Source organism: Strix uralensis, chromosome Z (assembly GCF_047716275.1).
Source record: "Strix uralensis isolate ZFMK-TIS-50842 chromosome Z, bStrUra1, whole genome shotgun sequence".
Taxonomy (NCBI): Eukaryota; Metazoa; Chordata; class Aves; order Strigiformes; family Strigidae; genus Strix; species Strix uralensis.
The window spans coordinates 77,861,012-77,888,694 of record NC_134012.1 but is presented as its reverse complement, the minus strand read 5'-3'; the positions used below and the strand labels follow the sequence as shown (position 1 = coordinate 77,888,694).

At 35.8% G+C, this 27,683-nt stretch overlaps 1 protein-coding gene across 1 annotated transcript in view; it reads right to left on the bottom strand.

The window, feature by feature from the left end:
- Positions 1–284: 284 nt before the first annotated feature.
- Positions 285–27,683, bottom strand: part of RASEF (RAS and EF-hand domain containing) — a 34,161-nt gene continuing 6,762 nt past the window's right edge. Inside the window, exons 2-17 of the mRNA XM_074855410.1 lie at positions 24,278–24,424; positions 23,400–23,490; positions 20,600–20,695; positions 19,432–19,509; positions 18,854–18,969; positions 17,989–18,057; positions 17,029–17,113; positions 15,527–15,618; positions 12,426–12,660; positions 11,259–11,396; positions 11,023–11,170; positions 9,962–10,043; positions 7,955–8,069; positions 6,959–7,078; positions 5,306–5,382; positions 285–3,315 (exon numbers count right to left, since the gene is read on the bottom strand). Coding sequence (XP_074711511.1) covers positions 3,207–3,315; positions 5,306–5,382; positions 6,959–7,078; positions 7,955–8,069; positions 9,962–10,043; positions 11,023–11,170; positions 11,259–11,396; positions 12,426–12,660; positions 15,527–15,618; positions 17,029–17,113; positions 17,989–18,057; positions 18,854–18,969; positions 19,432–19,509; positions 20,600–20,695; positions 23,400–23,490; positions 24,278–24,424 — 1,798 coding nt within the window. The 3' untranslated portion in view covers positions 285–3,206. The remainder of the gene's footprint in view (positions 3,316–5,305; positions 5,383–6,958; positions 7,079–7,954; positions 8,070–9,961; positions 10,044–11,022; positions 11,171–11,258; positions 11,397–12,425; positions 12,661–15,526; positions 15,619–17,028; positions 17,114–17,988; positions 18,058–18,853; positions 18,970–19,431; positions 19,510–20,599; positions 20,696–23,399; positions 23,491–24,277; positions 24,425–27,683) is intronic.

The following is a 27,683-nucleotide window of genomic DNA, read 5'->3' as shown; positions in this document are numbered from 1 at the left end:
CTATTTACATTTTAGGTAGAAGGCAAGGTAACTTTTCAAAGCAAAACAACAGAAAACTTTATATATTCATTAATTCCATGTATAAATACATGCTTTAATTTATAAAATTAAATAATATTTTTACAAGTTCTTTTGCTTTAACATGAATTCTACACAATATTATGTGAATAGACTTGATGAAGCTGATCACAGCTTCTAAAGATTTCTAAAACCAGTTCCAGTTGAGCTACAGCTACATCCCCATTTGGTAGTGCTTTTTTAGTAACTTAGACATTGACCAAAAAACTACTCGAAAGTAAAACTTTATTAACAGTTTCCAACCCTGAATCTTATTTAAAAAAAAAAACAGTTTCAAATTAAAGTTGCTTTACATGACACATAAAAATTACAGAGCTTAAAAAAGGGGATTCAGTTTACATAATTTGGCCAAATAACACAAGAGAGATTTTGGTCATTAAAATAAACAAAAAATGTACCCAAAATATCAATGGCCCAGTCTTGCAGAGAAAAAAATAGGTGTGAAGTCTGGTTCCTGAACTCACATCCTTCAACCAGGCTCTCTACAGCCATGGACATTCACATGGCACTCTATGGTAAGCATCTCAAACACAAAAGCAATTACTACACAGAAACGCACGCTGCCAACTCTGGGACGTGGAACCCGCATTAGCAAGAGGTACCTCACAGTGTTACTATGTGAAGAGAAGGTCAAGGGGGATCTAATAGCCTACAGATACTGAAAGGGGAGTTACCAAGACCGCAAAGGGGAAATACCTGATTTGTAGCTGCTTGGAAAACTGCGGTTGAACATGGAGAGAAATTTTTATCCATGTTTTATGTTTTGCTCATGCCGGTGTGTCAACAAGGTTTAGGCAAACATATTTCACTTCATTTACTGCAGGCCAAGACCACAGAGCTGGTCAAACACTGGTTCAGGAGACACACATAGAACACTGCGCCTCAGTCTAAACCCTACAAGTTAATAGAAGTTAATAACACTGAAGAGCGATATTTTGGAACGTAAGTAACAACTTACAATCATGACCTCCTCATCCTGAGAAAATGCAAATGCCTACATGTTGTAAGCTTACACTTCAGAAACCAAGCACTGGATGATCTCCCTTTCTCCTCCCTACTGCTGCAGGAAGAACTATCTGCAAGTACAATCCACACTAATGCTACTTTGATTTCACTCCTTTGGAGAGAGGGAAGCTCTTACACACAAAGAACACGGAAGAGGCCCTCATCAATATGCTCAGTTAAGCATGGTTTTCTCCTCAGAGAAGCTAATTACAGCTGTAATTTTCTTGTTTAAATAATACAGGATTAAGAGTAAACAATACATATGTGACCAGGCATACTCCTGGTACACCAGCATCTCCTTCATTCTCTGCCACCTGCTCCACATAAGTCTCAGGACTACAGTGAGGCATCCTGTACTGCTGGCTGGGAAGATGCTACAACCCTAAAGTCTGCTGCATGGAATAAAGTAGTGCGTGAAGATTCCTTAATACTTCAAAAAGGAAACCAAACATGTTTTCTAGGGCAGAAGTACAATAGAATGAAATAAAATGTCTTATCCCTTCTGGCATTAGACTTCTCTGTCTTGTTAAGAACAAGCTTTCATATAGTTACCTGAGGATTAGCTGCTCTGATCTAGAGGCTTGAAAGGATGCCTAAAAACACTCTTCCTACTTTAAAACTGTATTTTTTTTTATGAAACATCCTGTTTCAAGAGAACTCCAGATTTTATAAAATTGGTAACAGAGCATAGGCTATACAGTGTTCAAATATAGTGCTGATAAAATGCAGTAATAGCTGCTACTCATATGGGTTTCCAATCAGTCCTAAAACTTTATCCAAGGGTTGATCTACTGAGCTAGGTTTCAGCCTGGAGATGTTTTTTTAACATATACAGAAAAGACAGAAACAGTTTGCTGGCTGTGAAGGGGACCTATCCAATTCCAATCAAAATTAGTGAAAGCTGAGAAGAACTGTATCATGATTGTTAACTGTAAAAATACCTACAGTTTTTAATGCACTATAGGACTGTTGGGAACTATTATAAGCAATAATAACTCAGATTTTAGAGATGCTGACTTCAAAAGCTACCACCAACTGGTCAGTTTATCAGAATTTTCCTAAAATCAGGCAAAGGAATTCTCATTAAGGTAAGTGGCTGCTGTTCATTTCAGGGACTTCTTTTAATGGAACAGTTTATACAGATGTTTGTGCATTTGTAGCAATTCTTTCACCTGCAGGTTTAAAACTTCAAAAATGCATAAAGAATATTCATTAAAACAGACTTCTCTGTACTATTACAATCCATCAATTCTTGTCTGAATGGAACCCATTTGAAAAACAAAGGAAAAATTACAACCCATATCTCTATGTAATACTAACAATGATCTAGTCTAAACAAACAGGCTATTGGATCATTAATTCATCTCAGTAATCCTACATATCACAGGTATTATAGTCTCTCTGGAATTTTGAATGGTAATGGTTCATGCAAATGTTCCTTTCACTTCTGAGCTGTGTAGGTTCAGATGTAAAGTCTACCTCTCAGTTCTGAATCAAACCCCAACTCCCAAAATTAAATAAATTCTAATCATTAACTTTTATGAAGTTACAACAGAACCCCATGCGCCTGCCACTGTCTCCTCCCAACAGAGATCATTCTGCTTCATACCCTGAACTTAGGGTTTACCTGGATCTAGGCAACCTTTTAATAATTTGGGGTTTTCTTAGGAAATGTTTCATCAACCTATAAAATGCCTTCAAAAAACTACATGAGCAGACATGGGCAAAAAGAGATTAAATTGATTGAAGCTGTAATTGTTTCTTTTCCTATGAGTGATATACATTATCATGTTCTGTATGTAAGAAATATTGAGCCCATAAAGAAACAAGTAGGTACAGAAGATAAAATATATCACAATATTGTATGTAGTGACTACTGTAGCGCTGATTCTGAGTTCACTTTGTTGACTTACATTACTTAAGAAAAGTGAAACCAGAGCCTATAGGGCAATGCAAGTGCACAAATATGAATGAGTAGAAAGTAGTCTGGATTTTTAACATGATGTGCAATTTCTAAAAACATAAATGTATAAATCCACAATAAAAAGAATACATTATTGAAACCCTTCATTATTTTTTTTTAAAATATACAAGTTATTTAAGTCAGGAAAAGTATCTATCACTTAAACATTGCAACAGTTTTTCATGACTGCAGATTTTTTCACAGGTGTCCCAGTCAGGCTGGTTATTGACCTTGTATCAGCTTGATTATCAATTCGTTTTCGCACTTCACTGTAAAAAAACCCAACAAACACAAACAAACAAAAAACCACAATTAATATATTTCTATCACATTCACTATCCCGTTTCTCCCAGTATATCTTACAGAGCTCACCATCATCTATTGCATGGTTAAAATCGTTTTTTCATGCACAGAATCAACATGTCTCACAAGTCTCCAATTTGGGAATCATATCAGTATTTCTATACAAATCATGGTTAGTGATAGAAATATAATAATTTATGATATGTAATAACTCCACAATGTTCTGTTTTCCCTTTCCTTTTGATTATTTTTCTTTGTTTCCTTCAGTATATTACCATAGAAACAGAATATGTTCATAGCTGAAAGTACAAAACTAAATAACTGCAATTTCAAGTATAAATTTACTCTCAGAGAAAAACGCACATTGCTGGATGTTTTATTACAAATGCAGACTTAAAAATCATGATTATTACTATCTATTCTTACTATGGGCCCCCTAGAATGCTGAAAGACAGCTCTAAAATTTCTTGCTTTTTTATAATATATATAAAACCAACATATTTTTGATTTATATTTCTATATATATTTTTTATCTATATGTATAAAAATAAATAAGTTAAGTCCTCATATTAGTACAATAAATTAATGACGTTTCTCTCAGAACACTGTGTAATTCAACATAATGGTAATGAAATGTTCATTTAGATATTTTTATTTCAAAATGAAATGCTTCTTTCAAAGAATATAAATTACAAAGACTTGAATAAAGAAATCAAGAAATCACAGGCACCCATTCCAGATCAAGCTTCTGGGTAATGTCTAGACCATTTGAGGATCAATGAACCTTGTGAAGAAAAATATCGGGTTTTTTTTTTTTTTACATTCCAAAAAGAGAGGCTCCAACTGCCAAAACATTTGTTATCCTTGAAACAGTTAAATAAAGTTATCATGTTTAAACATCAGAGATAATTTTCTAACTGTGATTAATGTTACATAACTGTGCTATGTATGTTCTCTAATTTCATAATCCACTGCTGCATTCATGGCCAGGTTCTTGGAAATGAGTCATTTAACAAATCAGCAATTATCTTCAAATTGACACTGACAGACAAATAAATGCCTGTGTTCTTGCTGCATCTCTGATGGATGCATTTTCCTGTAAATATGGGTGCTCTTGAAGTCCCAAGTTGAAGAAGCAATGATCCTCTCTAGAAAGCCTATATTCTGTATTCAAGTCACATTAATTAATATTATTTTAACAATGAATAATCAAATACTCACCAATGCCAAAAAGTTTGATTATTGCATTAGGCTGCTGCAAAATTCACATGAATATGGTTTGTAATTCTGGCCTTAAGCTCCATGTATTAAACTGAAAAATCAGAAGCTGAGGATTCTTTCATACCGCCAGCCCTTCAAACTTGTATTGTAATCAAGAATGGTTTGGAAAGGTAGTGGAAGTACAGAAGTGTAACATTTGGCTCACACATTATCACAGAAATACCAGATTGCTAAATGGATATAATCAGAATTTCATAAATCATAATTTAGAGAAAGTGACATCAAAGAAAATATGTGGGATTAGAATGGTCAGTCATAAAACTGAATATATATATATATTAATATATGTGAAAGAATTAAGAATTAATTATACACAGAACTATATGCATTGGAAATTAATTTAAGAAAGATTTAAGAAAGGAAATCCATGTACCATTAAAAAATGTAATTCATTCACCAAACAGGTTTTAAAATTGTGAGGTCCATAACTGAGCTCTCATTTAAATATTAATTATTGAGACAGCTTTGTAACATTTCAAGCAAAAACGTTACTTGATTAAACTGAGAATAAATCCTGTTTTACAGTTAACATGACATTCTTTTTTAAATTCTGTTTGTTGAATTTGATGTTGGTGCAATTTTAAATGTACATGTGTGTCCTTGTATGCATATTCACATATAATGTCCTTTTTATAAAATATACTTAGATGTGTTTATTCGAAAACAGAAACATACCGAGCAAGATGAAGAACTGCTTCTACAATATTAGACCCATCTTTAGCACTTGTTTCGCAGAATAGCGCATTATAAGCCTGTGAGTAAAAATAAAATGTTAAGCCAACTAATCTGAGATGGTTCCCATGTGAATACATATATTCAATTACAAATGGTTTCCTCAATAACACAAAGATGACACACATTTAAATAAACACTATTTCTTCTGGTACTCTTCATTCACCAATTTATTCACTTTAGTACTGTGAAAGAAAACAATAATTGATTTTTAATTGTATCTTATATTCAGTATATTCTGAATTAACAAACTGAATAAAAACCACATCATAGGCTTAATGTCCAAACTCAATCTTCTTGTTCACAGACTGCAAAATAGGAAGAGAGAGTTGCTAGGACAGGTTACTAAATCCAGCTTGTTAGCTACTCATAAACTACAGCATCTGGTATTCTAGGTTAACCAGAAATATCATTCCATAAGTAACAGACACGGTATCTGCCACAGTATAATCTATCAATTGTACAAGCACTCAGCAACTCAGGACTAAAGATTCTGCTTTTTTTTCTGCAAAATATGGGATATGTGCATCCCTTATGTCCCCTATAAATATATGCAAAAAACTTGTCTACACTTCTATTTATAGCTGAGACTTCCTTTTTCCTTTCTGTGGACACAGCAGGAATACAAGACAGTCTCTTGAAGATGAAAATATTCCACTCAAAAGCTGGACAGACACAAGCTACGCAAAAAGCCTCATACGCTCACTTGTGAGCTTTGTATTTTCCCTGGCCATTTCTCTTTGGCAGCAGAAAAACTCAAGTCTCCTAGTCTATCCACTTTTTCACTATAAAGACTGAGAAGACTATCCCATCCAGTAATAAAGTTCAGCTCAGTGGACACCAAGACATGATTTAGCCCAGCAAACACCATCAAAAGAGGATAGTTGTCATGAAAAGTATCCACGAATCCTAATTACTTTGAACAAATCATAGAATCATAGAATGGTTTGGGTTGGAAGGGACCTCAAAAATCATCTAGTTCCAACACCCCTGCCATGGTCAGAGACACCTTCTGCTAGACCAGGTTGCTCAAAGCCCCGTCCAACCTGGCCTTGAACACTGCCAGGGAGGGGGCATCCACAGCTTCTCTGGGCAACCTGTGCCAGTGCCTCACCACCCTCACAGGAAAGAATTTCTTCCTTATATCTAATCTAAATCTACCTTCTTTCAGTTTAAAACTGTTACTCCTTCTCCTATCACTACACTCCCTGATAAAGAGTCCCTCCCCACCTTTCCTGTAGGCCCTCTTTAAGCACTGAAGGCCACTATAAGCTCTCCCCAGAGCCTTCTCTTCTCCAAGACGAACAACCCCAACTCTCTCAGCCTGTCCTCATAAGGAAGGTGCTCCAGCCCCCTGATCATTTTCATGGCCCTCCTCTGGACCCACTTGAGCAGGTCTATGTCCTTCTTACACTGGGGGCCCCAGAGATGGACATGGTACTCCAGGTGGGGTCTCACAAGTGCAGAGTAGAGGGGGAAAATCACTTCCCTCGACCTGCAAGCCACAAATTACCAGGAAATTACTTTTGTTTACTAGTTTCTGACATGGTTTTCACATTAAAGTTCTTAAGACTTGGAGGTAGACTTGGACCTTACCATAGCCAGCTTTTCTCCATAGTTAATAGGCACACATTTTTGCCCTTGTTCTGTAACAGCTTGACGGAGATCTGCTTTGTTCCCCACCATCATAATTGGAATATTATCATGAGTTGCATCCTGGAAAGAGGATTTTACTTCCTTATTGCTAGAACACTCAGAATACAAAGAAGTAACTAGTAACATCACGTCATATTGATTTCCTTCCCACACAAAATAGTCTTGTGCACTATCACAAAAAATGACAAATTACAAAAGTCATGCTGAGAACTCTTCACGAGCTAGTTGGTATTTAAGCAGCCAGCTTAAACATCAGCCTGCAAAGATGTGCTTCCATTCTCATAAGCCTTGTTTCCCAACAAGGAATTTCATATGTTAGGTCAATCTAATGGAAACAGTTAGTGTATCCAAATGCTATATGACAAAATTACTATGGGAAAAGTGACCAGTTCCTATACCATGATTAAAAGAAATGGCTTTCAGAAGATGAATTAAAGATTTTGTGTATCATTTTCCCTCCTATTAAACACATCTGGTATGAGACAAAACCCCTTTTCATTAAATGCAAATTTGTATTCCAACAAACATACAAAAAGTTTGACAAGACAAACAAACAAGAAGTAGAAATAAATACTGAAAATTTCACTTGAACAATAGTTAATTTACAGAGTGTAACATATTGGTTTAAAACGCAAAGACTCCAAGGACTACTCAAGCCATCCACAAGAGGGTATCTGAAATGGGCTCTCAAGCTCATTTCAAAAGGAAGTGAATGGGAAAAGTGTGATTACATTATACCTTTTATATAAAAAGATGCATCAGCCTTAACACTAACTGAATACGTCAGGATACATTTAGGACTTCCATGTAGCTTTTAGCTTTTATTTCTATGACAGACTGCAGTCTGACTAATTTCAATATTCAAATTTTATAAATAATAAGGTTAACAATGCGGTGAAACATAGTTTTTAAGTTGTATCTACTTAAGGGTCTCACCTCAATCATATCCACCCATTCTCGCACATTAAGAAAGCTTTTTTCACATGTCACGTCATATAGCAGTAAGACGCCATCTGCTCTTCTGAAGTATGATTTAGCAATACTTCGGAATCTTTCAGAAGAAAAAAAGATCTCCATAAGGCCACATTATCAAAAAATAATTTAATTTAACATCATTAAAAACACAGCATTACTTTATTGCACTACTAAGATTACAAGATGAGTTTTCTCATAGTTTCTTTCTTAATCCTCGAAAACTGCTGATGCAAGTCTACAAATGCTCTGTAAGGATTCACAGGATTCTGTCCTAAACAGCAATCAACATTTTTTTGTATCAAAACAATCTGCAGTGTTTCTATTACAAATAATCTGCTTTGTACTGGACTTTTCATTAGGTGGCAAAGCTTTTTCACTTACATGTAACTTCATGAATTGAATGGGTTACTCTGCTACATTTGAAAAAATATGTGCGAGAGACTGAAATGTCATATGACTATCTCAAAGCTTGCTTGTGTCTGTGCAAACCTCCAAAAGAAGCTGCTGCGGCCTGTGAATTGGTCTGGGGGATGTTGCCCAGAGAAGCGGGAGTGTATTGAAGGATGCACCCCCCCACTTCTTTACAGTTTCATTGTCCGGACTCTTTAGACAAGCCTCAAAGGGGCAGACGGGTACTGAGCTGGCCCCATCCTGTAGCCATTTGTGGCTCTATTGTGTAGGCCAGAGCCATGCATGCATTGCTAATAAACTGATAAGAGGCAAACGTTCCTGCCCTGAAGCCAGATGCAATAAAACCTGTGGGACCAGAGAAAAAAAAACTAAAGGTGAGCAGATATGCTAATCAGTGGATACAATGAACTTAAAAAGGCAGCAGAAAATTTTGCTCAGTGTGCATCTACCATCGAAGCCAGATCCGTGAGACCCACCACCGAAGAACTGAAGACTGAGGACCAACGGGACGCCGCTGGATCCTTGATGGTGACTATTCTTGCAGCCCTATCCTGCATCCTTGCTTTATTTCTGTCTTTTCCTTCCATTCTGTCCTATCGCTACCCCTCTTCACTTTTTTAATAATAAAAACCTGGTTTGGGTATATGGCATTTGACCTCGTTTGTGTCTTAATCTCGCTCCTGGGATCATATCGAAACCTGCCCTGACATTGGATCGGGACAATATGAAATCAATGAACTTATTCCAGGATGAATTCATCAGTTACAGTCATCTTTGCCATTAACATAACACAATCTACCTAACAACCAAGTACAGCAGCTAGGTATTTACATTATATGCTAAAATATTTTTCACAAATTTATTATGTGGGAGGAGAATGATTGGGCCTCTGACTACCTGCTTCACATAATCACTCATTCAGGCAAAAGTAAACACATAACAGCCCAATACAAATCTTGGTCAACAAACAGCTTAAACTGACTTCCAAGTTGTTAGATTAACCTCTTAATAAGCCCCAAAAGCTGTCAGTAAAGAAGTAATGACTCTTGAGTAAGGATGTTATAGGATTTTGAGGAAACTACACAATAATTTGAAGAACCTTGGATATACTTTCAGCAATCTGTACAACTTTGCCATAAGTCTTTGGGAAGGAGGAAAGGAGAGTGAAGGGAGAGGAATCTGTAAGATAAAGCCTGCTCATTAATAGAGACCTGTAAGGACAAAGAAAGCTAAAGACTAAAAATGGAAGAAACAACATACATCTACTCCACCTTTTTGTATTGCAAGAGATGGACATACAGATTTAATTAATTAATGTTGTTGTGAACCTCAACTATTTCTCTCTGCAGAGAGAAAAGATTACCTCAGGCATCACCAAAGCTAACCAATAAACATTCCACCTGTCTTGGGGTCTCAGCAGAGCAAAATCACATCTGTTTATAGACATTTAAATATGGCTATACTGATTTACTATAGGGCCATCACCCAGATGAAAAAAGGCAAACATCTTTTAGAAACAAAACAACTGAAATTACATAAGTGCAGAGAATTACTAACCTCTCCTGCCCAGCTGTATCCCACAGTTGTAGCACTGTAGGTTCTCCATCTACAATTAGTCTTTTCATTTGAAAATCCACACCTGAACAGAATAATGGGTATAGTCAAATAAAAAAAAAAATCAATAACCTTAAAAAAACCCACAGAAAATGAAGTTAGGTGCCATATACAGCAGTTATTTCAAAATTCATGTCCTTTAATAGATTATGAGATTTCAGTCATTCACATGGCCTTGAACTGCAATAATCCCCTGAACCTATTTAATTTGTCTTTAGAAAAACATTAAAAGAAATATTTTACCCACACATTTTCCCAGAAGCATTCATATAAATTTAGCATTATGACCAGCAAACAAGAAGACCTCTCCTTTATTTTGCTAAACAGTTTTATGGAAGAAGAGAAAATGTTTTATAAAACAGACTATTTCAAATGCCAAGAAGGAAAAAGATAAATTAGAACAAAAATCCTGACTCAGAGGCAATAAAACAAATATATAACTGTGATTTGATTAGAAGACAAAAATTCAGTCTTTGGACTCACTGAGACAAGTTTGTTAGCTGACAGCTATAATAATATACACGATGTCAGAAATCCCTCCAGCTGCATTTAAACCAAAACTTCAATAACACTTTGAAGAAATGGAGACAAAAAATAGTATGAAAAACATCAAAGGATAGTATGAAATACTAAGGAAAGAGGAAAGAGCTGAGAAGACAAGAAAGCAATGAAAAATGTGAAAAAGATGGTATAGACATTCTAACTTCATTATACTGAAACTCCCTTTCCTGGTGTTTTGTGTTGTTCAGGATCTGGCTTTGTAATTTGCACATAGAAACTAAACTAGAGCAGTACCTTATTATCCACTCCAAATGGCAGTTAGGTACTTCTAAGCTTTTGTAGTCCATGATCTCACAACCTAAGAAACTGTGTGTGTATATTCAGGAAACGCTGGCAAACAATCAGGGTTTGCCAGGGTTTCCTGGCCAGAGGATGTTCTTTTCACTCACTTCTGCAGAACAGCAATGAAATTCACTTTAGTATTTTAAGAAGAACAACTATACCCAGGGTTGCACTGGTATTGCCTCGAAATTCATTCCTGCAAAGTCTTGTAAGGAAACTGGATTTTCCCACTGCTGCATCTCCAGCAAGAACAATCTTGTAAGCCTTGTCTGAACTGGGGTATTTCAGAGTACATTCAGTTGCATCTGACTGAAAATAAAAAGAATCCCTCTATTTCAACTCATATTAAAAATATTTTCTATAATCAAACACTTTTTTTCTCCCTACAGAACTGTACCTGAGGGGTGAGAGCAGATATGTGTCTCCTTGTTGAAACAATTGAGCTGCTTCGACTTACTGGTTGTGAGGGCTTCCAGTGTAATACTGTACCGTTGTTATCAGGACTATATGTTTCTTCATCCCTGATCTCTGGAACCTGAAAGTACAAGCTAGTATGTTAGCTCCAGTGAGAAAAAAGTATGTTTCTTTGGAAAGGCACGGCTAAGACTGATTAAAACATTTGACAGTTTGGATTAAACAGAGATAAATTGCCAAATAAATCTCTGAAATTCTAGTCAAAATACTGTAATTATTCTGGGGTTTTTTTATTCACATTTGCTGTTTACTATAGCCTACATTTGGTCCTTAAACATGTTTGCTGTTTGTCATACATGCTTTCAGTACAGATTCCAGATAGGGCAAATTAACTTCCATATAGAAAATTTCAGCTTAAAAAATAATTACAATAAACAAATACTTCCTTTCAAAGCTTAGTTTACAAAAATTAAGAATTGCCCTACAAGACATTGTGCTATTACTACTCAAGTTAAATTAAGTATAGCACAGCTGCAAACTGCAGAGACTAGATGTCTCTACTAAATGCACAGTAAAGAATCTACTCTAAAAAAAACCCTGTGTTCTGCTGCGCTTGATACTAGTCTTGCTATGTGGTTATCAGTAAAGCTCTCCATTTTACTAACAATAAAATGGACACAATAACACCTTCCTACATGTCTAAATTCTGAGACTTACTGTGTAAGTCAATGTATGTACTAACAGTATTCTTTTTCCCCTGTATGTGATTTTTTCATTCACTGCCACAGCGTAAGAGAAAGTGAACAGAAACCTATTTTACTTCTGTAGCATTTGCCTTTCAATCATTAGAAAATGGGCTTCTGTCTTCATGCTGTTTAACAACCTTCAAAAACCATGTGTACTTCAAAAATGAAGTTACTACCTCAAAAATCTATCAAAAATGTCAAAACAAACATTTTATTCTAAAGAGAAGTAACTATTTATGCATTCTGAAAAAAAAACTGTCACTAATCTTATTTAAATGCATATAACCCAAATACTTAGTTTTAACTGGCCTATGGGCAAAGATCCATTTCATTTTAAAAACAGGAAACTAATTTTGTCTCCAAACAAAGGTCTTTCTCAGAGAAGGAGTAAGTTTGGCACTTACATCTGTATCAGAAGCATCACCACCAAAGCTTTCTTGCATACACTGTGACCTTTGAAAAATCCTTTGATGCCTGTATTCCACTTCTGAATCATACTCATTTGAATCTCTCAGGGTAGACAAACCACTGTCAAAACAGCTCTCAGGTAAGCTGTCAACTTCACAGTTCATCCTTTGCATAGGATCACATAGAGCTAAAGAATCATAATCTTCATCCACACAGGAAGAATGAGATGATCTAATAAGAAAATATTGGAGAGGGGGAAAAAAACATTCCACAATTGCTTTTCCCAACAAAATCTGAGGCATTCTGAGACAACTGTACAGTTTAAGACATATATCAATGCCTATTTTGCCTTTCTAAATAATGTCCTTTTAATCATATCTTTTAGGATGCTCAAATTATATAATTAAATGTAATTAAATAATTAAATTATATAATCTATGTTATTGATGATGACTTCCCAAGTCTCAGTAAGAATGTCTATTTATTCATACACAGAAAAAATTGTTTAAATAGATTCAGAAAATGACATACTATGAAGACAGCAAAGGCAGAAAATGATGGCTGACGGTTTAGCTAATTTTGACCTATTCTAAGACACATAAAATGACCTTGAAATACTCTATCTAATTTAAATGAATGCATTTGCTCATAGAAGCACACAGGCCAATAAGTAACAGCTATAAATATAGAAAAGGGCGTAATAGAGCTCAGGAGATCAGTAATCGTGGAAGTGTCTGAAATGTGTTTTCTTACAGTTTGGTAGGTTATGCAAAACTTAAGGTTTTACATGAGAGTCCTTTCTTTCCCCTCACCTTTCCTTCAAGGGCCTTTTTTTATTTTTTTCATTCTAGATGTGGTAATATGTAACAATACTTAAATGGATGCAGCAATGACAGTATGGCTTACAGAAAAACAATTTAGTTTTTATTTACGTAAATGAAACTACAGAAAAGAAAAATTAATAGAGTAAATCTTAAAAGAATCAGTCTTTTAAAAAATGTTTACTATGGCTACAATCATTATCCTGCTTCTGCAGCAAGACAGGGACAGGCACAAATTAAAGTGAGGTACAAAATGTCTCCAAGTCACAGAAGAGAAAAGAGAATCAGTTTGGCTCAGTCCTGTTGGGAATGGACGTGAAGCACTAAACTTCTAAAACAGACAAGGTCAGCATCAATCCTTGTAAAGGCAGTCTGCTGCCAGAGGGGCTGGGAATTCCCAATCAGTGCCACACCACAGAAGAGTATACTGGGGAGAACCACCAAATGATGAAGCTGTTACTGAGTCAACTATAATTCCTTCCTGCAAGTAGCCAAATAGGGGTGACAGAGACATCATTGTTTCATGCAACAACATCCAGAACCATCTAATTTACATCATTTCAGGCTAATGAATAACCACATGAATGAGCATGATCTTTGATGTGGAATATCACAGCATCCATGCTATTTGTATTCATGCACCTACTAGTCTACACCACATCACTGAAATACAGAGGAAGGGTGCATGCTATAACAAAGTTAAGCTTCTCAGGCGTTCCCTGAAATAAAGGTCTTTAGCAGTCAATTTTCAATCTCACTGAAGCATGAATTCAATGCTGGGAATTTCATATGTGCTGAAAGCAAGTTAGACCAAGATGAATGATACAACTAAAATAAAAAAAAAGTATACCTACTAATGTAAATTGCTTAAAATACGTTAGAATGCACATTAGCATCTCTTAATGCTGATCTGACATCAGGAGGCAAAGTACTGAAAATGAACAGGTTTTGGGACATTCATATCTCTGTCTTTTGATACTAAGTCACACCTGTTAAGAGTAAGGTTTATTTCTATTGCATAAACTTTCTTCTAAAGTAGCTTGCATTTCTCATCTTTGTGGGAATGCAAGGATTGCACCATGTGGCAATTACTAATACATATTCACCGAGAACAACATCACTAAGCCTCCAGAGAGGTTTTAGTTATCCCTTCAGAAAATTACTGAATTTAATATGCAACTTCGTAGTGAATGCCTCTCAAAATTTGCAGAAGGTCTATCAGAACAGAATTGGTTTTATCTGCATTCAGTGGAAGGAATCAGTTTGTGACAAGCAAAACTCTACAGCCAGCAAACACATCTCACATGGAGACAGCAGAGTAAGAGTAACACTACTAAATGAATGGGGATATTATTAGTGTGAAGCAGAAGTCAACTTAATCCCTATCAAAGATATTAATCTCTCTGGCAAAATGTAGAACACAGACTACTAAGAACTCTATCAGAGATGTCTCTAGAGTTTGAAGTACCACTGAAAGAAAAATAAGACAAAACAATCTATTAATTGAGTAAGGACACAGATTTTTGCTGGCAGTTCCAGCTGTTAAAAAAAAAAAAAAAAAAAAAAAAAAAAAGTGGAAAAACATAGCATCATCTACAGCACTTGAGGTTGGATCCAATACCCAGTGACTTCAGTGAGAGTCTCTGTAATGAGCTGAGGAAGCTCTGATCAATGACCTACATCAGATAAGCACAAAACCAAAGTAGCTCTGACCACCTGGTATTTGCATTTAGATAATAATGTTCTCTGTGGCTCTTACCCCATTAATTAATATCCAAGTGCATTCACTATTCTTACATGTCAGTATGAGATGAGGATGTTTATTCTTTTGAAGAATTAGGCCCAAATAGCTTTGTAATAATTATTACTTGAGAAAAATCAGACATAGAGGGAGAAGATAGACCAAAAATGTTTTATTTCCTATCTACTGAGTAAGCTAGCTGACAGAGGTCACCAGTAGACTTTTACAGTTTCTTGGAGACAAGGAGAGGAGATTTGAGAATTAAACTAGAATCAAAACAGTACAAGACCAAACAAAAGGCTGTCTGAACTCTCCATAAGTTCACGATTTGCACTGAGAAGAGTCTTCCTGAGCTTTCTGAAGTAATTGAAAAGATTCATATTGACTTCAGTATACTTTGGATCATATGCTATGGTCACACATTTCTTCTGAATCAGACAGAACTATTCTCTCTGTTATTTGGCCATATTTGCTCTTCTAAGACAAGTGTGATGCCCTAGTCTTTTTAAGCTTAATAAAACCAAACCTGGCTTACCTGTCATACTGTGAGTTTAAAGGAGACTGTCCACCATTAAATTTAGGACTGCTTCTAGAAATGGTACTTCCTGGTGAGGTGCATGCTAACCGCTGCAACAGATACATAACAAATGCATAATATATTTGATGAACACAGTGTAAGCATCTAGATTTGTCATGAAAAAAGCGTGCATTGTCAAAATTACTACGGTGTATTTTCACACATATTCAACTACTTATTTTTAATTAAACCTCATGCTTTATATAGGACAGGATGTCAAAAGGCCCATTACATATAGCATTTAGGCTCCACTGTCGTCTTCTTACTGAACCTACCAGTCACACTCAACCACAAAAGACACTGGAAATTCCAAGAAGATTATTTCATTATTACACCTGAAGACTTTCAAATGCTAAACTTTGAAAAGTAATGTTTAGAAAAATGGCATGTTGACTACTAAAGTGAAAAGGGAAATGTCACTGGCTGAACTAGTTTCAGTAGAGATACCTCCTGGTTCTTGAGTGAGGTAGTGGAGAGAAGGAGAGATCTCAACTGGTAGCATGTGACACAGACAGGGTATTTCATGCATTCTGCTGTCCCACTACTTGTTTATTCACCGGGAACAGTTTCCTCTATCTTCTCTGTAATCTGCCTCCCTTCTGTTTCAGGGCATGGCAGAAGGAAATGGTGTTTTTTGTTGCACCTGCAGTGAATCTCTGGTAGCCTGTATCAGCAAAAGGCACTCATGTTCATGGTATGGTATGCTGGAAACAGGCAACGACCCCTATTTTCCTGCTTCCTGGCCCGTATTGTCTCTGTGGCCTCATTATTCTGGCCCTGTTCTTCTAAAACAGTTAGTTGCTTTCCCAATGATGTAAAGGGTTGCCTTGTCATTAGTTTTGGAGTTTAACAGGTTTCCCAATATTGCAAAATGGCAGCATAGAGTAGATTTTTTGTAACTTTCAATCCTTCCTTTTTCTGGTTTGCAGGATGCCGGGTTACATCTGTTACAACAGATCCCCATAGAGTTGTGATAGCTCAATCAGATAGATTGATAGATCTGACCGAAGTCCCTATTATCAGCAGTCCCTGCTATTCATTTTCCCAGTGACTTGCCTGGACAAAAGTTCAAATTAGGTTAAGACCTTGCTACTAAAAGAAAGCAGTTTTCTGAAAAAGTGTGTTTTCAGCGGTAGGGCAGTCCCATATAAACTATACAAACATATTTCCTTTAGTGCAAGAGAAAGTGCTGATCTAGTCACCTCATCAGATACACTTGGCCATTGCATATTAGAAGTCACTACTTTCCTAAGCACCTCAGAAAGTAGTTGTGCTTTAACAAAACTCCATTATTTCACAGAACATAAGTAAAATCTAACGAAATTCAACAAGTATATTCCCAGTGAGTCCACTGAATAAAACTTAATTTGCTGAGTACCCACTGAAGTACAAGCAAATTTGCATTTGGTGTGTAATTCTTAAATCTTCTAGTACAACAAAACAAAATTATAAATACATACCAACGATCTGTTGTACTTGCTGAAACTGTTTTCAAGTGCACTTCTTAAACCATCATTGCTGTCATGTAGCTTTTTATTAGCTGATCTAACAAGGAAACATAGTTTAACTTGCAGGAGTAAAGAAAACATTAAATATTATGTAACATCACAAAAACTGAAAAATTAAATATGAAACACCCTTTTGTTTTTCTTTAGATAAACACTAAAGAGTAAGGTGAAACTAGAAATGTGTTGTTGTATACTTAAAGAAATGATTGTATGTGAAAGAAGCACTGTGAAGTTTAGCCTCCAGTTACAGCCTAGGAAACCCTGTTTCACTGCGGTAGCACGGTCTGTGGTCAGCTGTGGGGAAAAAAAGACACTGTAGCAACGGCTAAAAAAAACCAGCCGAGGAGGGTAGTAAACTGATACAGTCACTTCTGAACACTTCCGAAATACAAAGTGACTACCCTCTAAGTATTGCTGAGATGACTCTAAGGACAGATGTGATTCAGTTGCTTGAAAGAATATGTTTAGGATAAAGAAATTAACTAAAGATACAAAAAAACTATTCATTGCAACCCTCCTTGAAAGCAAGTATCTGTGCCGCACCCCTTGTATAATACTGCACGGAGTACCCCCCAGAAAAGGCTAAATCAGGGAATTACTGAAGAAGCAAAGTCAATAAAAAAAGGAGCCAAGTAATAATTTTTATAATAGCATGGATAGATTCAAATCTTGTTCAGCTTATCATAAACAAATGAAAGTCAGTGAGGCCAAGAAAAGAAAGAAAGAAAAAAACAATGAAGAGTTAGTGGCCCAGTAACACAGTACCTTCTCTGAAAATTGCGGCCATTTCAATATTTTTACTTGGTATTTTTTCCCTAAATCTTATCCCAGTCTTTTGCATACAAAAACATTTACCCCTGAATATGTTGGGAGGAAGTTTGTTAATAAAAACCTGAATTACTAAGAACTTACTGAAGTATTTCAATTTGTCTTTCCAGATTATCTCTGTCTTCACTATACTCTCGGATCATTTCTAGGTCTCTGCAAAAAAAAAAAAACCCAAAGAAGTTATACTTTACAGGATATCTTTTTTTATTTTTCTAATGTTGCTTTTGGCAGAGGACAAAACTCAACAGTCAACATCTATAAGAGGTGAGAAATATATAGTGTGGAAAAGATATAATTTCAAAATATTTCTGAATACAATTTTCTATGTTTACATTTCTGCTGAATCAAGTTAAAAGCAGTTTTATGCAAAGTAAAACCACTTGGTAACTCCATTGATCGCTGCCACAGCAAACAAAGACTGTGAATGAAAGAGAAAATGAAAATAACCACATGCACTCCCTCTTTTCCCCTTGAAATATCATTTGTGTTACCTCAAGATAACCACACAATAAAACTGTCATTTACACTCTTTTACATTAATATCCAGAAGCAGCTTTCATTCACATTAGGAATAACTGGTTGAGACTCATGTGGGAGCCTTCCACAACTGTTCTCCCAAAACTATTCATACAGAATATTCATCTGAGTGCAAGTCATGGAGGGAAAAATTGCCTGATGTTGTAACATTTACTCCTAACTAAAGTCCCAGTAAAATCAATGGGCTTCCTTGCAAGATTATGAGAGTTTGCATCAAAACCAGAACTTGCTCTTTCAGAAACCTGACAAGTGAACAGTAGTCAACACACACTTTGCATGGTGTCAAAAGTATACCTGTAATTTATGGCAAATTTAGAAAATAACAGTTACCAACTGCATACATAATAACTACATCAGACAACAGATTTTTTTTTGTCCCTGGTGAAAATATTATCACGCAGAAGTACCTTACCTCTCAGTGTTCAAAGTCTGATCTGCATACTCGCTTTTCAAGCTATCTAATTCACTCTGTAGAAAAGCTATATTTGTCTGTGCTTCTAAAAGATCTTTCTTAAGTTTCTGATTTTCCTTAAAAAAAAGGAAGATATTAGATGTTAGCTGTCATAGTCAGCTGCATAAAATGTTGACATATTATAATATTAAAATTAAAACCATCAAAATTAAATAAAAATTAAACACTAGAAAATCTGAGCACAGAGGGGGAAAGAAAATTAAAGAATTCTAAATCAATAAAGTAAATCAGCTGGCCAGAACCACTGAGTTTTTATTTTTCCGTGTCAGTTACACAAAAAAGGGACTGTATCATCTCAAGCCATTTCTAAATGTTATACCTAGAATGTGTACGCATTTATACAGAACAGCGTTTTTTCCAAGTTAAAGATCCTCATACACTTATCAACAGCTTTAAAAGTTTATTTTGTAGCTTACCAGTATTAAATGTAAAAAAAAAAAAAAAAAAATTAAAAAAATCTGTATTGCACAGGCTAAAACTGAGGCTAAATTAATGTGTTGATGATAATCATCTCTTACCAGCAACATATCATGTATTCTTTTTTTCAGTTCAACCACATCTTCCCTGTGATTTATGTTTTTCGATTGCTCTTCCAGCTATAAGGATAAAACAATGCACAATTAACATATGTCATCAATTGTTGTGATTCAAAGTACAAAAAAAGTAATGGAAATCATACTAAATAACACCTACAACGTTTACAGCTATTACAGTTTTTAAAACCCAGAGTTTCCCCAACTGTGCTAGTAGGCAGCATTACTCCAAAAACCACTGGATTTCGATACAATCTTTTAAATCAATACTTTAAAAAAGTTTAATGAACATTTTGCACTCTGTAGGTGTTGAATATGCATAACCAGCGACACAGAACCCAGCTATTGAGAAGATATATACAGGTGTATCCTCACTAATGTAAAAAATTATATACTACCTCATCTGTGTAGAATTTGTACTACAAGCTCTCATGTTTCTTGCGAGAAATTTCCATTTCTATCAATGCTCTTTTAAGTGCAATTCAGTAGGAAAAAAGAAAAATATACCCTCACTGGTTGCTATAATTCTAGTAAAACTAATAGCAAATTCTAATGTCAGAATTAAACCCAAATTACAAAATAATCCAAACCAATATTCGTATCCAAGATTCAGTTTACCTTACGCTTAGGTATCAAATGAAAAGGTCAGGCTGATTTCAGTTCAGACTAGAACTAACTAGATCCACTAGCAATTTCAGTTTAAAATTACAGCTTAAACCCACCTCTACCACTAACATTTGAGAAAAATGCACTAGCTAAGAGGCACTTTATTACTGTAAATTACTACATTTCAGTTGCCAATTTCGTCTAAATCTATAAATTAGAAATATTTAGAGGCAATATATTAGATTATTTCTAATGTATCAAATACAAGACTAGGTAACTGCAGTGTTAACAACTAGATGGACCTAGAAAATTACTCAGCAACAGAATTTGGCTAGCAGTTGGTCCCTTTCTTAAGTATTTCAGTAAATTACACAGAATGAATACAATAGCACAGAATGACAACACAACCTAAAAAAAAGTACTTGCGGTTGCCATTTACTAATACACATTATATTTAAAAGTTAGAATTATGATTATCCATCTTGGGGGATGCACTTCATCAGGTCAGCATCTTTTAAAACTCTTACCATGACTTCAACTCACTTACCTTTCTAAGTTTTTTTATTGTCACCTGAAGATCCCCAACTTCAGTATCATACTGGCGTTTCAGCTCATTTAGCGCTTCTTCAGCTTTTCGCTTCTCCTGCAGTATATTTAGTATAATTAAAAGTTGAGTCAGGTTTCAAATGTTTATTAAAAAATGCATTCATCAAGTTGGAAACCACACACTTTCCCCTTAGATTAATGTGTGTAATTTTGTCTTTCCATTATACCAGCCTGCCCCTTCCTCAAGATACACAGATTCTGATTCTGTAAATGCAGTCCATTTGTAGAATATTCATAGAAATAATATGGTAAGGTGGAACTAAAGATATGGGTCAATTCAGTGCTTGTTCTTCATGTCATAAGTCTCCTGTGCTTAACATTCTTGATGTCTTAAAAAAACCTTGAAAGTGTTCAAATTTTATTCATACATAAATTCAGGTGTGTATTGCATGTATTGATGTATACATACACTCCCACACACAAATCAGGCCACTACATCCTTTTTCTCAAACCAGTGTGCTAGTAACAGTATTATTGTGCACCATCAGTTATTTATTTCTGGTTTTCTTTTAAATTTTTTCACTTGGAAGTTGGAATGTTACAGGCCCACGTTCAGTAAAAGGTATGATGATGACAGCATCCTTAGTTTCATATGGTACTTGCTCTGCATATCAAGCCAAGTACACTATTCTAAGTTTTATTTTAATCAAAACAGAGATTTTGAAATGCAGTTACATCAAGCACAATGAGAGGAATTCTAGGTTCCGCGTGCTATAGATGACTATGTGTCTAACTCACTCCTCAGGGACTTCAGTGCACAGTGCAAGAGACCAGAATGCTGCAGTGGTATGTGGTGGCAAGGAGATAGGTTGAGTTTCCACATGGAAAAGACAGACATGGATTTTGTTCAGAATTCAGCACTTTTCTGTACGTGATGCTGACATCAGTGTGTTAAATGATAACCCATGTGTTAAAATGATAACCAAAGTAATCAGCTGAAACTGGATTCTCATACTGTTGGCACCTATATAGGACTTCTAAGTATTGTTTGGTAACTATTTGCTTCCCTTGAAGAAACAAAATACAGGATAGGCTCAGCCTGCAGATACTATCATGCAGAGGCAGGTGTCACAGTGGCATGAGTGAGATCACCCTGACAAACAATAGCCTTGAGTACAGGCATTAAGATTAATGGTTTAGTACAATCCCACAAAGTAAATATCTTACATTTACTCTCAGGGCGTTTCAGTAGGTGGAGTACGCAGAGCTATGAGCTAAAGGGAACATTTAGGAGTGAAAATTAAATGAGCACTGAGAAAAACAAGTTACAGCCCATCTTTCATGTCTATAGCTGGGTGTGAAATCCCAATCCATGCAACTCAGCAACAATTTGAGGACTTTTTAGAATGAAAAACACAGACTACATAATACATAGCAGGTGTGTTTTTACAAAATGCTAGTATGTAACTGGATGTTCTCAGAGTGAGCGAATACACACATCCCAGTCGTCTTCTTACAGGAGTGGAAAAGAGTCTTCAGGGCTTTTTTCAGTGATTTACCACTTTTTGAAGAACAGAAATTTTCCAGAGCAAATGTATCTGTTTTCTAAACATAATGCTTAGTCTCTCTGGAAATGGAAAGTTTATCACAAGCGAGAGTTGCATTATCATTAGTTAAACATATTATGATATGCTTTTTTTTGCTGGAATAGTATCTTTAACATTTTATGTCATTACATTTTGTTTCTAAGAAAACCACTGAATTTTATAGTTTGGTAGGAGTGTTTCCTCTTGTATAGAGAAAGATACTTTTTTAAGCAAATCTATCAGAATACTGTTTACCTTCACAGCTCAACTACCATGAACTATTTTAAATCAAGTTGTCAGACTGCACTGCATTGCTTCTGATTCTGCAAACACTTTGGTGAAAGAATCCATACCAAATGTGTTCAGTATATTGTGTGTCCTACAAAGCAATAATTATGCCCACAGTGTATGTTTTAATTAACACATTTCTTATGTCCAAATTAGAACATTTTCACAGACTGTTATTGTTATGCACATTATAAAGTTAGGTTTATCTTATATGAATTTAGCAACAGTTCAACATGAAGCAGACAACACAGGTGGGGTGGTTTTACTGCACTACTTAGAATTACGCATATGTGGCTCTAATATATCTTTCAATTGGTAAGGGGAAAAGGATTCCTGTACTTTTTCATCAAGACTGCAAGCCAGTTGAAGCAATGGCTAGAACCCAAGCACATTGAAACAGAATTTCCCAACAACCTTAGGAGGTCCAGGCCCTCACACACTGTCATCACAATTACCCTCTCTTTAGAGACTGTAACTCTCTAAAATATAGTTGCAGGATGAGAATGGGGGAAAGAAAGATCACCACTCCAATGCAGATATACAGTTAGGAACAAAAGATCTAAGCATTAATTTCTACATAGATTCATCTAGCAGAACTAGATTCCCTTCTTTTATGGTGAAAGGTCATTTTCTCCAATCCGTTTTCAACACTGGTCTCAGAAATAAATTCCTCTAGGCCAGCATATTCTCACAAAAGACAAAGACTTTTTTTTCTTGGTTTATTACATCTGAGCAGCCATTCACCTTTGGGAAAACATTAAGATAATACATTTACAGTCTCATGGATAGCTTCTTTTCATCCAGGCCCTGCCTTTGGCAGCTTTGAGTCAGGTCATCAGTGTCAAAAAAACTCACCTGGCCATCAATGCTGCTTAAGACCACTGAGAGTTGGGTAATTATGAAATTCTGTAAATATAAAATACTCACTTCCTTTTCAACTTTATGCTCTGCAGCCTGTATACGTTGCTCCATCTCTTCTTCCAGCTCACTGAGCTGAACTGCTGCTTTATCCTGAGCTCTAAAATGTAAAAGTAAATACTCTCTTAGGAATTGCCCTCTGGCTTGAAAGAATGTTGTATGAAACACATCTGCCTACCTCAGCTGAAACAAATTAGTCAGACACTGAAACAGTTTTAACATTGCCCAGACCTTGAAGCTGGAATGGTTGGGAACCAAAATCAGAAATTAATTTGAAGATACAGGCAAATTAGGTTTTAAATAATAGCTGACAGCTGATGATTAGTATGAAATACATCACATCTGCATTTTGAAAATTAAGTTACAGAGATAAAAGGCCCCTCTGTTTGTCCTATGAAGAGACTTCAATAGGATAACTACAGCAACTTGCATCACCCACACATACAAAATCTCTGTCTTGAGCTAATCTGCTTGGTTTTGGTAGTGATGATGTGAGACTGCAAATGCCAAGCACTTACAACAGGTAAATACACCCCTTGAAGCTGAAGAAGCAAAAATATGGTTTCTAAAATGAAAGTATAATGGGCATGTATGCTAAAACTCAGTTACAGCCAAGGAAGAGGAGTCAAAATGTTTTAAGACGTTAAACATAAGGACAGAGCCTGCAAAAATTTGGTACAGGACTTATCCAAAACGTGAACAGGGAATCATTTGCAAGCTGCTATATGTGCTTATGCACATGTGTGTACATGTAAACTAACTTTTGAACTCAGTTTATAGAAATACTTCGCATGACATTTTGACACTAACTGCCAGTAGTAACCAAACAAAGTGCAATAGAGAAAAAAGTAACTGCATAATTGAACTAGAAACACAACTCAATATACCTTTTTACCGCGATGGCCAAAGTTTCCATCTCTGTGCTTTGAAGTTTGATCTCTCGGATGAAGTTCTTAATGACATGTTCATAAGGCTGGATTAATCTTGGTTCCGCTATGTGTATGTTCTGATAGAGAACACTGACCTGCTCTTGTCTGAAAGAAAGGTACCATTTTAATGCATTTACTTGGAACACTGTTTTATAGCAGGTTTGAAAAATGAAGATATTCCCCTTTTTGCATATTTTTAAAATTTAGCAAGTTAGATGAGGACTTTCAACTTTCAGCATAGTATGTCTGAATTCTTCTAAATGATGTTTATGATTCCTGCTTCTCTCCATTAATTACTTACTGCAGAAAAAACTTTTCAGCTTAAGTAAATGTTTTGTCTTCTGTTCATGGTGTATTGAAGAGCATGGCACTGGAGTAACCCATAACGTGCATCAAGTTTGTTGGTGGCTCTAATGTTAATCATAATCTATTAAGAAGTGTACTACTTTAGAGGCCGCATAAGAAATGAAAATGAGTATGAATGCTTACTTAATCACTTAAGTGAATGTTTAAAAGTGGGAGAGGGATGTGAGCATGCCTCCTTCAAGAAAAAAAAAAAAAAAAAATGTTTCCTCAGCTGTTGGACTTCTAGACAGCACTCTGCTTTTTCTATGTGATTTCCCCACTGAAGGTATAACTTGTTACAGCAGTACCATAAGTATTACTATAGCTCAGATTCCCATTTTAAACTGAAGTGTTTTAGGACACTGTAAAACCTGTTTCCAGCTGAAATGCTGACATTCATTTCAATATTCAGAAACATAACAGCAGCACAAAGAAATATAGATTTACTGATGTCAGGGGCATTTCAGTACACATACATGTTTCTGTCTTGCAAAAGCTTTCTATCACAAAGGCTAATGCTTTAGCTGTATTCAGTGTTTCCAGAAGTTTAAATTTCAAGTGTACAGCAGATTTACAGCATTTAGACACCAATTTCCAAGTACACGCAGCTGGACAAACAGTAAGTTCAGTGTCTCAAGGTATTACCATTTCCAGAATTCCTACCACACCGCCATTAACATTGGGTAGGCTTGAAGTTGGAGCCTGTCTGTACTTCAAACATTACAAAATGTAGCCTCTGTATAGTCCCTCCATATGAAATTCCATTTATTTTTGATAGTTGGACTGGGAGCTGGTAACATATGCTGCATTTCATAAATTCCTGGCGCTTCAGCAGTTGTCCTTAAGAGCTGCAAACTGCTCACCAAAACAGCCAATAAACTATTCCAGAATAGTTTCAAATTTTACAGAGAAGCAAACATTGTGCATATCCAGAATTAGCTGCTGAAAAATGTCACTTCTTCAAACAGTGTGAATATACACAGTCTTTTAAATTAATCGCATGTAAAATAGAAATGGCATTAGCCACAGTGAGATCAATCTAGTATAATCTAGGTCAACATGTATGACTTATTTTTAGAAATACGAAGTACAAACTTGAAACCTGTGTTCTTAATTTTTTTTTTCCTTTAAATTTCACCAACAGGATGCTTACTAATAACCTTGTTTTCCAGAAAGCAAGCAACCAGTGGGAAATATACTTGTTACTTGATGCTAACATAAAATATTAATTACTTGAGCAAATGTTTTCCTGATTCACTTCCAAATCACAGGTCAGTGAATTAGGGTTGGATCTTTAATGATCTACATAACTTTTTTCACAAGATTATAGGGTTATATTGGTACTCTATCTTTCTCACCCCATCTTGTGTAGGATTAATCAGCTGCTGAGAAGCTACATCCACAAAACTACACTGTACCTCAAACAGTACCAGAAATCCTGTGTTCAAAAACAGCACATGCATAATGTTAATACCAGAGGCGGCCTACCATACAGATTAAAATGGACTAGCAAAATTGAAGATACAGTGTCTTACGTTGATGGGAGTAGAGAATCAAACCATTAGTCTGGCCTTTGCTTACTGTATTTTATGCCAGGAGTTGAAGATATTTGTAGTGGAATATTGTAACATATTTCTATGACTTCCACTCTCTTTACAAGAATGCCACAGGCACTCCCTCTTGCAGCTTCTTTTCAAAGTGTATGCAAATACACATATCAGAACTGAAGACAGAAACCGGTATCTCCATGCTGCTGAGCCTCTGCCATAGAGCTAAGTCTGCTTTAAGATGAAGTAGTCAGAAGTGCAAAGTAATTATTGTTAGAGTTTATTCTTCCTTTGTGATACAAAACCATCTTTATATTTATTATTCCTCCTTAGCCCAGTGACCAGTTACCAGTGGATTCAAGACATCTCAGTGACACAGTTTTATGAAGCAATGCTTAGGTTTAAGAAGCAAAAGATACCTACACAACCACAACTGTGCATGATCCTGGAAAGGGCCTGGAAGGCTTCTTTAGATTAAAATTGGCCACTGAAATTCTCAGTGACACTTACCTGAGTGCTTCTATGGCAACTGTGCAGGAAGTCTTAATTAAAAACATGACTCAACAACTACTGCAGCAACAAAAAAACAGAGGAGCAATTAAAGTCATGCAACAAAATTGATTGGACTCTGCTTAATCACTTATGCCTTCAGCAAGAAGCAATACACTTTCATGAATTGGGAAGACTGCTATTGATTTACTCACTCCAAGTAACTATGATGAATTAGCAGCAAGCACACTGTGATATTTTAAAGGCACACAGGCTTTTAGAAGGATGAAGCTATATATATCTCTATATCAAGATGCAGTGAGTATTTGATGATTATGAGAGGAATTTTCTGAATTGTCTCTTTCCATAATTTCAATAACTCCTCTGTTTTCATACGCTTTGCTAATATCAGTGACACCACTACAGCAGGACAGATTAGTTGCAATGAATATTGCACAGATTGTCTCCAGTTTCCCTTGAATACACGCTATTCCTTTCTGCAAATTCATTACTTATACAAAATTTATCAAAGAAGATTTCACAAATGGATTTCATCAAGTTGACTCCTAAACTCTGAATAGTCTATCTTTTCGCTGGACAAAAAGGCAATTAGAATGTTGTTACTTCAGTTTCAGCAAAATTCATCAGAAATGCCTCAGGTTTGCCCTTTAAAACTGGTCTTCCTTGAAATCCTGAAATCACTTTTAAATGGATTTTTCTGCACCCCTTTAAGTTCCACAGTAACACAACTATAGACATTCACAAATACTAATGCACAGAAAGAGCATTTTTTGATATACAACATGAAAGAAACCATCCCCTTGGACCATCTGGCACTATGGTTACACTAGCTACCATGCATGCCTTTCTGCTGCTTCTACAAAGTACAGACACAAAACACTAGTACCCAAAAAAGTATAGTACTCAGGCCAAGTACTGCTCTGGCTTTATCTTACCTCATTTCAAAGGTTTTATAACATAAG